The 16519-nt window shown below is 38.4% G+C and overlaps 1 protein-coding gene across 1 annotated transcript; it reads left to right on the forward strand.

The window, feature by feature from the left end:
* Positions 1-7696: 7696 nt before the first annotated feature.
* LOC144701644 (THO complex subunit 4C-like) lies at positions 7697-11642 on the forward strand. The gene is made up of 7 exons (XM_078573363.1): positions 7697-7944; positions 8576-8769; positions 9457-9600; positions 9721-9789; positions 10872-11062; positions 11145-11183; positions 11276-11642. Exons 2-7 carry the CDS (start codon positions 8617-8619, stop codon positions 11460-11462), a joined length of 783 nt encoding a protein of 260 aa, XP_078429489.1. The 5' UTR covers positions 7697-7944; positions 8576-8616; the 3' UTR covers positions 11463-11642.
* The last annotated feature ends 4877 nt before the right edge of the window (positions 11643-16519 follow it).

The raw sequence follows: 16519 nt of genomic DNA on the forward strand, positions 1-16519 counted from the left end.
GAGAATAATTGATTGAAAAAATGTGATTTTCAGTGATTTTCTTGATTTTTAGTGTTTTTTAGTTTCATCATATTTATAAAAATGCCACTACAAAGTTAGGAGAGAGAAAAGCAAACCCTAGAGTTCACTAGAAACTGCCGCCGCTGTCTTCGCCGGAGCTCCGGCCATCATCTCCCGTAGCCTTCCTGAGGCCACCGCCAAGTGGCCGCCACCCTGAGGTCGCCTCGTCGTCACCGCCGCCTTTGCCAGAGCTCCGGCCATCATCTCCCATGGCCGCCCTGAGGCCGCCTCTCTGAGGCTGCCCCGCCACTCTGAGGCCGCCCCGCCGCCTTGAGGCCATCCCGCCGCCCTAAGGCCACCCCGCTCCCCCACGATCGCCGACCTGAGGCTGCCCTGCCGCCCTAAGGCCGCCATGCCGCACTGAGGCCAACCCGCCGCCCTGAGGCCGTACCACTTCTTTGAGGCCACCCCACCGCCCCATGGTCGCCGCCTTGAGGCCGTCCCACTGCTTTGAGGCCACCCCACCGCCCCATGGTCATCGCCTTGAAGCCGTCGCAAGGCTGCCGCCTTCACAGCCTCCGCTCTGAGGCCATCGCCCTACATTTGTCCCCTTGAGGGAGCCGTGAGGCTACCGCCCTCGCGGCCTCTGGCCTGAGGCTGTCGGCCTGCAGCCTCTGCCCCAAGGGGCGCCCTATAGCCGTCGTCTTAATGATGCTGCCCGCGGCTGCCACCTGAGATCACCGTCCGAATGGCCGTCCCAACAGCCGTCCCCATGGCCGTACCCACGGTCGTCCCCATGGTCGTACCCACGGTCGTCCCCCTTTGGCCACCCACAGTCAGCCCCAAAGCCGCTCCTCGACCGCACTACAGCCATTCTCTCAGCCGTCCTATCCCAGTGGCAGCGCCTAGGCTGCCTACGTGGCCGCCCCTTTGGCCATCGCCCCTCAGTCGCCCTACGGCTGCCCCGCAACTGCGTCTTTAGTCGGCCCCTCAGCCACCCTTTTGGCCGCCCCTCGGCCACTCTCGCAGCCTCTCGTCAGCCGCCTTTCAGCTGTCCATGTAGTTGGCCCTGCCCGCCTCCGAGGCCACTTCTTGGTCACCCTTGGCATCCCACCTCGGCTGACCTTGGTGCCCATTGCACCTTCGTGCCTTGACGCCGCTATGCCATGTTGTCGATGTGCCATTGCGCCATCATGTAGCATCTTGCTGTTGTTGTGCGTAGCTGTCGCGCAATCCTATGATAACCGATGCACCCTTTGCCACGCCAATCACTGCAACCTTCGTCACTCCCATCACCGTTCTTTATTGCGCCACTACACCTACCGATGCCATTATCAAGCCTTGTGCGGTTCGCCTTATACTACTGCCGAATTAAGCATTGCTCGCGTTTGCTACTACTAGTACGCTTCTAAACTTCCACTCAGCATTAAATTATTTATTTCAGTGCCTCCAAAATGTTTTCTCCGAAGCCGCCCCTCGAAGGTTAGTGATAGTTAAGAATACGTTAGTGGGAATAGATTCCTATCACTACTCACACTATCATCTCTCAACCCGTCGTCCGGGTCATCGGGAGCCTAGTGGCATTCTCATGTCACACTTACCATAGCCTAGTGATTGTTCATGTTCGTCAATGCCAGATTTATACTTCTCAGTGATTTTCATCGTTGCATCATCACTTGCATTATGGCCACACTAGTCGCCTCCACTACTTGACATGACTGCCCTCACCCTCCTTGTGTAACACAAGCCGTTCGATCCCGACGTCTGACGTGTTACATCAGAATTTTAAAATGATCAAGGACTTGATTTATAGATCATAGGGTATGGATAAAAAGAGGAGGGAAAGACGTAGCAACGCCTGACGCGCTGCCACGTCAGGCGTGAACAGACTTTTTTCTTTATTTTGGGTGGACGCGCGTGCACCGCATCAGCGCCATCGAAATCAAAAGAAAGAGAGAGAGAGAGAGAGAGAACAACTTTTCATTTTTTCGCGTAGTCCTCGGTCTTCACAGCATTTATTACAAAAAAGGCCTTCTTTTTTTATTCGTCCACGCCGTCCAATTCAGGATTCAAGGTGTCAGACTTAAATGAAATCACCGCTTCGCCAATCGCAAAGTGATGATTGCATGGTTGAATGATTGGCTGGAACCAATCATTAATTAAATCAAATGATTGGTTGTCGTCAATCATCAGCGATGATTGTGATTCGTTGTTGTTCGACAAATCGAACGATGACACGTGGCAGCATGAGATAAAATAAATAAAATCTTTAAAAAATCATAATAAATAAATATAAAGCCCCAAAAATATGTATAAATATATATAGAGAGAGAGACTCAGAAAATCTTATCTTTCCAAATTTAATGTTGAAAAAGTCCAGAAAAATCCTATTCTGTATTAAAAGTTATATTCTTTTAAAATATATTGTTAGAGAAATCCCAAAAAAATGTATAAAATTCAAAAATCATTATAAAAATAGGTTTAATCATTTTAAGCTTGATAACATGCAAATATGAGTAACTTAATGAAGATAAACTTGTAATTATGATCATATAAGGTACTAAAAATGCATGTTATCAATAGCCAGGACAGGCCATCGGGATACTCCCAGGCTGTCCGATTGGTTGTGGCAGTCTCCTTTTGCCAAAAAGTGCCATCCGGTCAGAGGAGGATGATGGCCATTAGATGCCATGTGAAAAAGATTGGCTGTCACGATCGCAGCCGTGGACCTTTTTGAAATTCAAAGTAACTCGGAGCCCCTTTAGCTTCCTCATCACGTCCCCATCAGCCTCTCCATGATCCAAATTTGCTTTTCAAGGACCCTGCCATCATCATCATTGGCCACATCCAATCATAAGGCTGGAAAAAGAAATAAAGAAAAGTGTAAGTCAGATGTAATGCAGATTGTTCGATCATCTAGATGAAGATTGTATGGTTGCAATTAAAATGTCACTTGTGCTTTGGCTTGTTGTGACGTGGGCTTCGGGCAGAGCCTGCTTGAAGCCCCGTCAATCTTTCTTTTAACTTATCTTAAGATCGCAGTCCGTTGGCCTGTGATCTATTTTATCACTTGGCTGCTCGCCCCCGATGAAGCTGAAAGAGATAGTATGAAAAAATCCCATGGCACAAAATTAGAGAAAAATTAATACTATGTAAATACCGTATAATCTAATAGATAAAAATAAATAAAGACTCCCCTCTTGCACGCATGTATGTGCCCTTGTGGGCTCCTCTATGGGCTCCGTGGTGGATCTTTGAGGCTTGTGCCGAGTGTCGTCGCTTGTCGGCTATGGGTGGGCTTGAGCACCCTGCAATCATTCACCTTTGGGAGCTTGGATGTTCGTGTGCCCTGGCTCAGACCTAGCTGCCAACCTTAAACCATTTATTATTATTATTATATATCTTTCTACCTCTATCTTTCTTTATTTTATTTCATCTCTGCAAAATGATAGATTGGCATACTTGAGGGAGCATTATTTGTATTAAAATTAATGATTTTTTCAACACATGTTTACTAAGAATGCTTGGACTTATGAAATATGTGAAAACTACATTAAAATGCATTTTTTATCAATTTTTCCATTAAATGCTTGAGACGAAAATTCTTGTGAAGAGGAAGGTCATACACATATAATGATCACAAACTGACTTTAAAATGTGTACAATTTCATGCCTTGATTAGGGTGTATTAAATGTACTAAGGTGATAAATTTCTGTTTATTTTTAATGACATTATGGTTCTGTTTAGGTCTTCCGCTGCAAATCATTCTATGTTTTTTATCTAAGTCAAGGCCATAGAACCCAACAAAATACTCATTAAATGATGATTCAAGAGGGGTGAGAGGAAACATTTATAAAATAGGAGATTGTGTTGTGATGAGGTGGTGAAAGGGTGACAATAATTACTTAATAGAGATGATGTGAATATTTATCTTAGGAATATATAGGTGGATGTGGATAAATAAACTGGAAATAAAAGAGTGAGATAGATGAGGACGTGAAGCGATGATGGATGTAGAAGATAAATAAGAACCTAGGATGATGAAAGGGTTGAATGGAGTTGATGGGGGTAGTTAAATAGAATGGTGGAAGAAGAAATTATAATGATATCACTTATGAATTTGGTGGAAGAATGGATAGGTGATTGTGATATGGAGAAGATAAACATGGACTTGATGATTAAGAGCTTTTATTTGAGACAAAATTGATGAGATCAAGATCGATATTGGAGATGGTTGTGATAGGGTGAGATGATGGAAGATGGTGACGAGAATGAGACGATGAAAATAAGGATGTATATCTAACTAATGGGATGGGAAGGATATAAACCAAATTAAGGAAAGAGACTAACCTTAGATTAAGGGCACAATGAATAATGGTGACAGATGAATTGGAGGTATGATGTGGATGAGATGGATATATGTGGTAACGTGTATGTGGATAGATAGATGTTAAGAATAAGATAATGATGTAAGTGCAAGAAGAGTCACCTTATATCCTTTAACTAAACCAATATAAATATGATTTTTTAAAGAAAGAGATCCCCTCGACTTCTCTTTGTCTTCTGACAACGATGGTCAGGGACAAATTTTGATGGATCTCAAAATTATTTTCCTCCGCATGGCCCACTAAATCAAGATAAATTCTAACATTATTTTTATATATAGAATAATTTATTTATCAATCAGAGGTTGTGGATGGATGGACGGAAGAGACAGAGGCAAACTACCTTCAAAATCTTGGCTCAAAAGTCATTCTAGATCATCAAGTATTGTGAATTTGGTAAATTTGAATCATTCAATTTGGTAAAATTTTCTCTCTCCTGATCAATATACATGTTGGATTGCCGGTGGGTCATAGGATCCTTGACTGAATATTCTATATTTATTTATGTATTTTTAATCATCAATTGATAGGTATTCATTGACGAAGAGTGTTCACCAGATTCTACTCAAAATACATTTCATAATCCCCATTTTTACAATTTCAGAAAATCAAAATGAACCACATTACGTACCCCTTTGACACTTTGATGCCACAATCATCCCGATTTGAATCCTTATTCTTTGTGCTCACATTGTTTCCTCTTTAATATTTTATTGATTATAATTTTAATCGTGTCTTATTTTTTCATTAGGCCGAGTCTCTTCACACTTTCAAAGAAGGAAATGTCAGCAAATGGTTATCCATTATGTCCTCAAAATTTGCAATCCCATGACTTCAACTTTTCTTGATGATTGGAAGGCCAAGCATCTCAATTGTGGATTGGCTGCAACCAATGATTCACCACAGTCCAAATTAATAGGGCATAATTATGTAAAAAATCCTAAAATATTTTATATAATTCTGTAAATTTTTTTTATAGAATTATGATATCTTATATTCTGAGTTAAATATAACCCATCTCCAAATGTAAATTCAAAAATTGTAAGAAAATAATTTTGACTTAGAAAAAAATCCATAAAATATCAAAAGTCTAAAAAATCAAAATTCAGATTTTGAATCTAGATAACATGCATATAATATTTTACATGAAATAAACATAGGAAATTCATGATATTGATCTACTAGTTAGTGGCATCGCCCACCATCCTCCCAACTTAATTTATCGCTAGTCATTTAGCAACGTCCTTGAATTTTCCATGGATTTTCCATTCACCCTGGAAACCTAAAAAATGATAATGAAGAGTTAAACTTATCAATTACACATCCAACTATGAATATCCTTGTGAAATACTAGAACACATGTGATAAAATACCTCATAGATATGGATAATGTTGGTGATCATGATGAGTGAATCCTACTCCTTGTTGTGTGCGATACCACAACGAGGTGATGCTGTCACATTTATTCTTATCTAGGTTAACCTCTCGTACATGGATGCTAGTTAGCGCATGGGGTTACCGACTAACCTTCCTTTTGAATGAATGGCACTCTTCTATAGTTTTCCCGTGCATAATATCAAATGTGTTTCAATGAGACATGGGTGATGAGGTTACTGTCTAACTTTGGGTGGAAAAAAAATGGTGGATGGCTCAAAACAAAGCATTAAGTAAAAGATGACAGCTAGATAAATAGTACTTATATAGCGTACTCTCAAAACATACTATTGGGTAAGGTATTGCAAGTATATAGTCAGAAAATGATGATATAAAATCATTTTAAAAAAGATAGTATAGGTTATGTCTGCCTTAGCAAGAGACGATATAGACAATGGTCAATGAGTCTTTAAAGCAAAGATAGTTGCATACATCAAAAATAAGAAACCCCATTTTAATTTTTCCTTTTTTTATCATTTCTCTAATCTAATGCCCTGTTGTTTTTCCAAGATATCAAATACAAGAGTGTTCAATATGACCTATGGGAATAGATATCGAAGGGCAAACACTACTCATGGTAAGGGCAAAAACTAGGAATATACTCAAATAGGGGCTAGGGGTTTGATCATCACATTGTACCAATCACTTGAGGATCACTATCAAATCATGCTCAGACATGAGGGATCTGATCAATATTTTTTGAGTGATGCATTATGATTGATCATGATCTAGGGCATTGTGTTTGATCAAATTGTACGAACTGATCGTATTAAATCAAAATAAACAACACATCCTAGCCATTGCCCTTCGCACTTTTGGTGCAACTATCCACCCTCTTCTCGTTGTCCTTTTGTCACCATCTACTTTCCTTGCGCTGCCATCACCTATTCTCCTCTCACTGAGTTTCACTAAGGTCGGTGGTCAATTATCTCCGAAACAATTGAAAGTTTAGGTTCTAAAGCCTAATGCTCTACATTGTAAGTGTTCATTAATAGGTCATTCCAACCTATCAGATCAATCAGATAGATCAGAATTGCCAATATCATCACAGTTTTATTTATTAGAGGGATCTTACCCGAGGTGATGGCCAATCCTATCCGATCTGATTCAATTTCTGACCCTATGAGTTAGGGCAAGTATAGTGTAAGATTGTCCAGGACGGGGACAAATGATGGGACGGTACGAAGAGTGTACCAATTTTTAGAGGTTTGTCCAAACTCATCCCGTCCCATTTGAGTATAGTGCAGGGACGCAGACCGTACGGTTTTTTGTCGGGGGACGAAAAAACTGTCCCGTCCGTGAGATTGGACAAAAACCGGGACAGAAATTTGACCTGGAGACGAAGGGGCGACAAAAATTTGTCCCGGGAGGAACAGACGGATGGTTTTCCTATCGTCAGACGAAAAAACCGTCCTGTCTGGAGGTCTCGGACGATGGACAGCAAGGGATGGATGAAGATCTCGGATTCACTTCCGATGGTTGAGATCTTGCCATGTGGCATTGATTAATACATTTTGCATTAAAGTCACTGCTTTTTTTCCGGCACGCTCCCCAAAAGTAGTTGTACACATGTCCCTCCGCTCTCTCTCCCCCAAAAAATATATATATTAAAATTTTAAAACGTGATTTTTTAGGGATGAGGGACGAGATGGTTTTTCTCGGGACGGGACGAAATTGGCAAAGTCTGGACGCAGACGATCTTTTTCTTCAGTGGATGAATCCCTGGACTGGACGGTTTGGACGAAGTTGGAATGTCCGAACGTAGGACGGGGCGATCTTCGTCCCGTCCCGTCCATCGTTCAAGTTATTCCTAAGATCAAAGGAAATGACAGAAAAGCCCCTGCGAAAGGCGGCAAAACTATAGAGAAATAAAAGCCCTATTAGCATTCATTTGAATGAAAAAGGGGGAAAGAAATAGAAACCCTAACCATCCTTTCTCTCGCGCCCTAGATCGTCCTTGGTTCTAGATCTCGCTCAAATTTGGCAATCTTCAATCCCCAGAGGCATACCTTAGCTCTGCACTGTTTCTAGCGTGTTCTGTATTTGGGTGTTTTTTGCTGGTTGGATTGGGACGGAGTACGGTGTTTTCTTCCTTCTCCGGGACATTGTTTTCCGCCCGTTCCGGTAATACTTCGATCTCTGCTTTTAGATTTGATATTCTTTTCTATTTTTTCGCGTAATGGAGTAGGGTTTAATGATATGTTGAATCTCCTATTTTAGTGTAGATATTCAATATTCGATGCGGATTTTCAAATACTCTTTCTTTTGTTGTTCCCATTATGTTGCTTCTAGTGATAATGGTGAACAACACGGTTTCTTGCTCGAAACTTCGGAAATGGCCCCGTTGATTGTCCTTTCTTCGCGCGAACCGGTTTTTTATAGATCTTCATCTGGGATTGTCGGATTTTTCCATTATTTTAATACTTTGTTCCACATGTTTTTTTTTTTGCCTCATGCTATGCATATATAAATTCATAAATACGTTTCCTTTCTAATTTTTCCTTTACATTCACCATTCTATAAATTTACAGGTGTTTAGATTTCTATAAAATTACATAATGGCTGTATTCTATGGCTTCCCTACCCGGATTAACTTCGAATTTCTTGTTCACATTGTGTTTATATTAGAAGAAAAATAAAATGAAAACGAATCTACTGTCCTTTGGATTTTGAGTTGTGTCCGCTCTCTCGTTGTGCTCCATATTCACTTTAATGCTGTTATTGTGCGACTTTGCTAAATTAAACAATTTGGCAGAACCCATTTTCCACCGTCAGGAGAATACGAAGGCTTATTGCATGGATGTGTCATTTGATCGTATGATGAGTGACAGCAAAAGGGGCAGAGGCCGTGGAGGCGGCCGCAGCTGGGCTCGCGGGCGCAGAGCCGGGATGCCCCGTCAAGGCTATCTCAGTGTGAATACTCGTCCATCTGCTTACAAGACCACCAAGGCAAGCCATACAAATCAATTATCACCTCGTACATGTTCATCAAGGAACTACGTTATGGAAGATTACTACCTCCTCTCTGGGACTGGGCAAGCTGAATGATTTGAAATTTCCTTCGAGACACTTTAGTTTTATCAAGAGAATTGCATGATTAGCGGGAGAACCCATCCATCCATTCACAGAATCACTTTTATCTCTTGCAAGTATTCAAGGAACTACGAAACTTTTGTGACAAACTTGTGGGAAGGAAGGTTACTTTTGACACTTGGTATCTGGGCAAGCAGAATGAGATGAAATTTTGTCGTGAGACTTTGATTTTATCTCATTGAATGCGTTATTTTGTTGTCATTGAAAAGTGATGCCCGACAGATAGTTTCTCCGAGGATCGCATCGAACTGTCGTACGTGTATCCAACATGCATGGTGGGCTTTCAGCTGGTTTTCTTGGGCTTTAAAGCTGAGAAACTATGAGGTTGTGCATCCGTCAGTGCTGGATTCTTATCTATATGCCTGATCAGTTTCAGGCCTTCTGATTTGGGATATATATTCTTGCCATTACATTAGATTTATGTTACCGTTATGATTTTTTTACGGCGTTACACTTCACAAGAATGTGGGGTGGATCCCGTTTTGTTGTTGTGTGCTAACACCTTCTTCTGCTACCGTGGATTGTTCATTGGCCCAAATATAGTCTTTCAGCCGAGCAAAGGACTTGATGTGGCGGCCTGATCTGTTTAACGACAGTATGAATGCCTCTGGGCTTAATGGGCCTGAGAATGACACGAAACTCTATGTTTCCAACTTGGATTATGGCGTATCCAATGAAGATATTAAGGTGTGTTAGATGGAGAAGCAGTGCCATCTGCTGGCTTATGAATTTATGTTGTTTTATTCCTGTCGAGGCTGCAGAAGATCTGAAAAGAAGCTATTTCCCTTTGTTTGGGTCTCAACTTAGGAGTTATTCTCTGAGATTGGACAGCTGAGGAGGAGCACATTACATTTTGATCAGAATGGCCGTTCCATTGTAAGCAACTTCTGTTCTCGATCTCCAACGTTTATATTGTCTCTCTCATTGATGTATACATGAATGGGGCAGCCTTGTAACATCGATTATTGATGTCTGAGTTATAGTTTTTTCAAAAGAATTTTAGCGGTAGATATTCTCATCAGGGAACATTTTATGTTTTAAGACGATGTCTTTGTAACGATAGTTCATGATTCATCGTATTGTGGCTATGCTCTCGGTTTCTGTTGTTGATCATTTAATTGTCGGCCCTGTTCTGCATTTGGCCATCCTTTGCCACGTGAGTATTGGGCATTTTCTTGGTGAATATGATCTTTAATCCTATAATTGTCATTTCTCTTCAGAACTTAAGTGCTGGAAAATCTTGTGCTTTTCGTCTTTGATTTTAATTTGTCAGATTTATCATTCTTTCCAATATAATATCACACTAGAGGTCGTCTCTTTCTAATAAGACTCGTAGTTTATCATAAATCTTCCAAGGAACCTTTCTATTTCTTTTATTTCTTAGATAGAGTATCATATTTAGCCATCAACAACTTCAGTGTCGAAATTAGTTGATGAAAAATAGCATCTAATTGGGTAACCATTCTTTCATTTTTTGCTTTGTAGTCCTTATCTTGGAATTACATTCTAATGATAAAGGCAGTCTGTATATCCAATCATTTGTAGAGTTGACGTCCAAGAAAACAGTGATGTGACTATGGATGCTGATGATGTCGTTGATCTAATGGGTTTTTCTTTAAATATGAGTCTTTCCCTGGACCTCTCTCGGCATCATGCATGACGATGGCAGTTCATTATTGTTATTGATGACGAAATTGTTGATTTTGTTGTAGATGATGTCCGCCAAAGCCTTATCCACTCTATAATATATGTTTTTGAATCGAACAGCATGTCAGAAAACATGTCATTTATTACAAGTTTTTAATTCCTCAATTCCATTTTGATTACTGTCACTTAGTTCAAGAGAATCAAATAATTACAACGGTTGCCCATTCCAGTTCTCATTTTTTTAAAAAATATTCCTGTGACAAACAAAAGTTCGTACTTTTAATTTGTCTTGGGGAGCAAATGGCTTTCAGGGCTCTGCGGAAGTTGTGTTTGTGAGGAGGAGCGATGCGGTAGCAGCCCTGAAACGTTATAACAACGTCCAGCTGGACGGAAAAGCTATGAAGATCGAGATACTCGGCGTTGATTCTGTGAGGCTTCCTGTTTCTGCCCAAGTAAAGGTCGTCGGAGCCGACGGCAGGGGCAGGAGAACCGTTGTCCTCGCGTAAGTCAACTAATTACTTCTTATTGAAAAAAATAATTTATAAAGAATTTTTTTCCTTATATTTCTTTTGCACGCGTCACAGGCCGAGGAGGGGTGGGCAAATCGCAGTTGGGCCTCACCGGTGGGTCTCAACTCAGAAAATTTGTGCGAAAAAGGGAAATTTATTCGTAGTTTTGTCTGAAGAATCGTTACTTTTGGTGGGGTGTTGCGCAGGGGGCGAGGCCGAGGGCCTTTTATGGTCGGTGGGAGGGGGCGTGGTGGTTTTGGCGGGCGGACTGGAGGAAGGGGTGGGGTCCGCGGGCGGGGACGGGGAAGAAGGCAGAGACCAACGGAGAAGTCCGCGGATGACTTGGACAAGGAGCTCGATAGCTACCACGCGGAGGCGATGAACACCTCCTAACCTGGCCGGCCTGCTTAAATTTGGGTGCTTCTGCAAAGATAGTTATGTTTGATTTACTTCAAAGGTATCCTCTTCTCTCTCTAGCTCTATCTGTATCTCTCTATGTCTATCCCTCTAGGCTTGTCTGACTCTTACACATTATGACTGTTCCAATTTGCATATTTTAATTGTTCTATGATCTCTACTGGTAGTATTTACGTTTAGTTCAAATGTTGATTATGATGAAACCCTGTGAATATCAGCCATGCGTATAAACGGGCTCGTAATATTTGGAGTTTATCTCTCTCTAGTTATATCTGTAACTCTCAATGTCCAGTATTTCAAGTCAGTCTACTTTACATCTGTCATGTCTGGTCCATTTTCCATCTTTTAAATGTTTGTTTGATGTTTGATAGTATTTACTTTAATTACAAAAGTTGGGCCTAGAGAATATCAGTTGATGCGTATAAAGGGACTCCTAAGTTTCTTTTCTTCTAAACGAGAGACAAATCTAATTGGGGGAACAAATAAATGAAAAAAAATATTTAATTGGGAATTATAGTATGAATCATTGATTATAAAATAAATGGTTAACACATGTTCTTCCTAACCAAAGCTTGAAGTTTACTGCCCATTGTTTGACTCCACTAGAGACTGAAACATCTCCATAATTCAGTTTTCTTTGAGCTATATCATTGAGGTACTAATAATTCTTTTTATAGCAACCTTTTGGCCTTAGTGAAAGCAATTTTCTTTCTCGCATGTGTCTTTTTGCTATAGATATTCCTTAACATGCTTTCTCCTCTTGTCCTTCTCTAACACTTGGGAGCCCTCTCTTTTCTCATACCAAATAAGAGGTATCAGATTTTTTGTTCTAAAGGTTCTCAACAATCTTATATTAATTAGTTCATCTATAGTAAATCGAATTTTGTTCATGTTAAGATTAACAGTTTGACTGTGCGTTTGAGTTAGGAAGAGATTGGATGATTGAATGATAAGACAGGTGCTTGTTTCATTAAATAACTTTTCTCTAAGTACATGAAACCTCTTAATCCATTCAATCATCTTTTGTACATGATCGTATACTAAAGATCCCGCGGACCACGAAACCCTTAAATAAAACCTTTGATATTTTATATCTTTTACTCACAATTTAGTAAACATCTCCATAATATGTATCATGAAATTAGGTTGTGTCTGACTATCTCAATATTTCATCCCATCAGTGTCATCTAATGTCAGCTCAGCACGAGCTGCATTTTGAGGAGATAGGCAAAGCTTCTCAAACTTGAAGACCATCATCAGGTTTTGTGAAACAATCATAAAATGTGAGGTATTGCACCTAGGCTATACTAATAGATGTTCTGGTCATTAGTAAGGCCCTCCGCTGAATTCTGGTATTTTATAAAATCCTCTTATGTAATGAAAGGGAGGAAACAATGATATCCTAGTGGTGATAAAAAATTCAACAACTTATATTACAAACTTATGGATGCACAACAAATCATAGTACAGTTATTGAGAACCAAGTGATAGCACAGCATAATTAAGTTTGACTTCAGCATTTATCCTATTTACGTGGCCCGAATAGATTTGGTAGTAACCCTTGTGACCGCTCAACAATGCAACATCATTATTCTACATTGATCTTTTATGTGTTCTGAACAAATGAGCGGGCCTTGGTTCAGCAAAAAACCCAACTTAAGGCATGTGTTAGGGTTTTATCCTATGGCTTAGGAATTTAAGGACTCGTGATGTTTTATTGTGGTCTCTATTCTAAGGTTGGGCCCCATGTATTATCATTTATTAACATATGCCGTAATCTACGACATATAAATCTTAAATATGTCTCATGCATTGTTTATGGATGTCAATGTAGCTTGACTATTGTCCATAGTCAACTATAATGCAATTACTAAACCATCCCTCCTAGAGCATGTAAATTTTCAGACGCATGGTGTTTTGTCTATAAACAAGAGGATCAATAATATCAGAATAAACTCACAGACTCAGTCCAAAGGCTGAATGGATATAGACTTCAAAAAAATTTTGTGTTCATTTAGGCTAACTAATTTTTGGGCGAGTTCTGAAGAATTTTATTTATCGTTTGTTGTCTACTATAATGCAATTACCTGAATGGATAGAAATAAAGGGAAAATGCAAAGATGTTCTTAAATTTTTTGCTCGACTTGTCACTTGGATCATAAAATATTGTTTCTTGAAGTTCAGCTGATCTTGAGTGATAAACTAAAAAATTAGGGTTTAAATTCATCGTTTATGACTTTTGATTTCAATAAAGAAATTCTAAATATAAACCTTACTCAGAGAAAATACGGCTAGTTAGTGATAAGGATTGTCTCTGCAAGGAACGATAATTAGAGATTTAGTACTCTTTCAATAGTAACTAAAGGGATGTGATGGGATAGATATAAGATAGGGCATAGTGAGATGAGGAAATTGTGAGAGGAGGAAGTGATTAATTAAGATCAGGAAGATTAGTAGACATTATAGTAGATAGGAGATAATGATATGAGTCATAAAGAACAAGTAAGACAAAGAAATGAGGATAACGAGATAAGCAGATAAATAGATGGGTAGATATGTGATGACTACCGAGGCATGATTATGGAGTGATGGTGGCATGGTGATGAAACTATGGCATTAAAGGCGTAAGACATGATGGTGAGGAAAGTGAATGATGTGATTGTGATCTGGTATTAAGATATGGAAAGTGAATTTTAGAGTGTCGGTAAGCTACCTCTTCTCCATTGCCTCTTTTCAAACACCCATCACACTAAGAACAAACTTTATGGATCTCAGAAACTCACTCTCTTTCAATTACCCCACAAATATAAGAAGAAATTATAAGGATTATTTTTACAAAAATCCTCCCCTCAATTTATAAATATGAGTGGATGAAAATAGGGGATAAAGATGAAGCTACTCTCAAAATTTCAGCTCATTTTGCCTTCTAGATCTTCAGATAGCATGCCTTAAGGTTTGAGCTATATGGCCACCCATTAGATTATATATTCAATCTCCTTGTCAGCACTACTATCGCTTCATTGTTCTCTATATATGCGATATTTCTTCCTTAATGGTTGGATCAATTTTCCCATCATCTGCTATAATAACCTCCATGAGTGACATGTGTTCTCGTCGGAATGAAAGAAAAACATTTACACTAATTGTTAATTGTCTAATGTGGTGACGCGTAGCCGCACGCCACGTCAACATCTTTTTCTACTCATTAAATGGCATGCTGATGCGTGTCGTTGTTATCAAATGATACATAAAATTTAATCATTACGTAATGTTCCAAATGCAGACACAGTGCTACATCAACATTTGTTTTCCTTTTACTACCAATTAATTGCCCCACGTCACAACACCATCTTTTTTTGGCATTTCTGCTTCAAATAATGCATAAAACAAGGAATTTTCGGCGTCCACATGCACATTTATTGTGATTTTATTTTTTTCATTGTTCCGCGTCACCTGTGGATTAAGAAAAAGGTGTTAGCTTATCATTGGCCATTTTTTCATTATGAGTTAGACTGATTAGCTGTGCTAATCATTGTGAAAACCCTATCTTTGTCGCCTTTGAATTAAATTGAATGTCAACATATGGTGAGACAGGAATTTAAAACAAGAAAAATATTCAATAAATGTGGTTTAAATACAATAAAATTCATAAAATATGAAATTTATAGATTCTGACTTTGAAAATTAAAATCTTCCTAAATAAAATCTCAAAAAGTTCATAAAATTTATTTGAACTCTGAAAATAAATTCTTTAAGAATAGGATGTCAGAAAATTCATTAAAAATACCAATAAATGTAAAAATTATAATATCCCTTAAAAATAAATTCAATAATCTTAGACTTGATAACACACACATTTTTTTATTTCATAAAACATTTCATTTCATTGTATTAGCCATAAATATTCATCTGTTATAAGTGAACATTTGATCATACTTATTTCTCTTCTACATGCCGCCGAAAGCTTCTTAGAGTTTATGTGAACTCTGATTTTTCCAAATATATATGCCTGGACTGGCACAATGGCTACCACTTATTCTACAGTCTCGTTGATATGAATCCCAAGAGTGAAAATGTTCCTATAAAATCAGATTGTCATTAAATAGCAGACACAATCATGTGCTTGCATCTGGAAAAAAATTTCATCACACTTATTGGAATTTAAATCTGCCTATCTTTTGATTAAACCACACCATTGAGGATTCGTGTGCATTTCTTGCAAACAAATTACACATTAGGCTTTAAATGGTTTGATTTTATCCAGTTGAAATTTCTTTCAACAGGCTCAAAGCATCACAATTAGTCCTTAACTGGTTTTTTTTAACTTTGCAAATTGTGAGGTCAAAATAATGTCTGCCACTTATTGGTAAAAGTAATCATTGTATTCAAAATCATGAACATAATCATGACACTTAGTGGGCTGAGAATAAATAAAATAAAACTATTATAAACATTCATAAAACCTCCATAATAATTCAAGATGGATAATGATTCAACATGATTTGGATGTCAAAAATTCAATTAAAAAATTCCATAAAACAGCATAATCATCCTTGATGGGATTTTCATTATTTTTTTGTCCATAGCGTGTAAATATGGGCTTTGACTGCGCAAGCATAATTAATATGTATGATTATCACCCATCGAGGTTTTGTACGGTTTTTACGTCAGTTAAAATGTCACGCCATCTAATACATAATCCAAATCTAATACAAAACAGTAATATAAAGTATATTGTTATTATTTAAAATTTTTCAAGAAATAAAACCTGAAAATCATAATTAAAATTTAAGAAATTTTTAAAAAGTTAAAATTTTTTTTTTCAAAATCATATAAATTTTAGATAATTTTTATTAAAATTATAAATTTTATTCAATTTTAATTTTATTTAAAATTTAAAATAATTAAATATTTCAGTCAATGAGTCCAAAATATGAATTTAATATTTTTTTGTGGGCTTTCACTGATAATAAATAATTTTAAATTTAAACTATTCAATATAATAAGCAATAAATATCATTTTTTAATCATTT

The sequence above is a fragment of the Wolffia australiana genome, chromosome 4 (genome assembly GCF_029677425.1).
Source record: "Wolffia australiana isolate 7733 chromosome 4, ASM2967742v1".
Classification (NCBI taxonomy): domain Eukaryota; kingdom Viridiplantae; phylum Streptophyta; class Magnoliopsida; order Alismatales; family Araceae; genus Wolffia; species Wolffia australiana.

Excerpts from the sequence above, each read along its gene's own strand:
- LOC144701644 (XM_078573363.1), top strand. The coding sequence starts at position 8,617 with ATGGATGTGTCATTTGATCGTATGATGAGTGACAGCAAAAGGGGCAGA. Across the intron at positions 9,601-9,720 it reads TATCCAATGAAGATATTAAG|GAGTTATTCTCTGAGATTGG; the intron begins GTGTGTTAGATG and ends GTCTCAACTTAG. Across the intron at positions 9,790-10,871 it reads ATCAGAATGGCCGTTCCATT|GGCTCTGCGGAAGTTGTGTT; the intron begins GTAAGCAACTTC and ends AATGGCTTTCAG.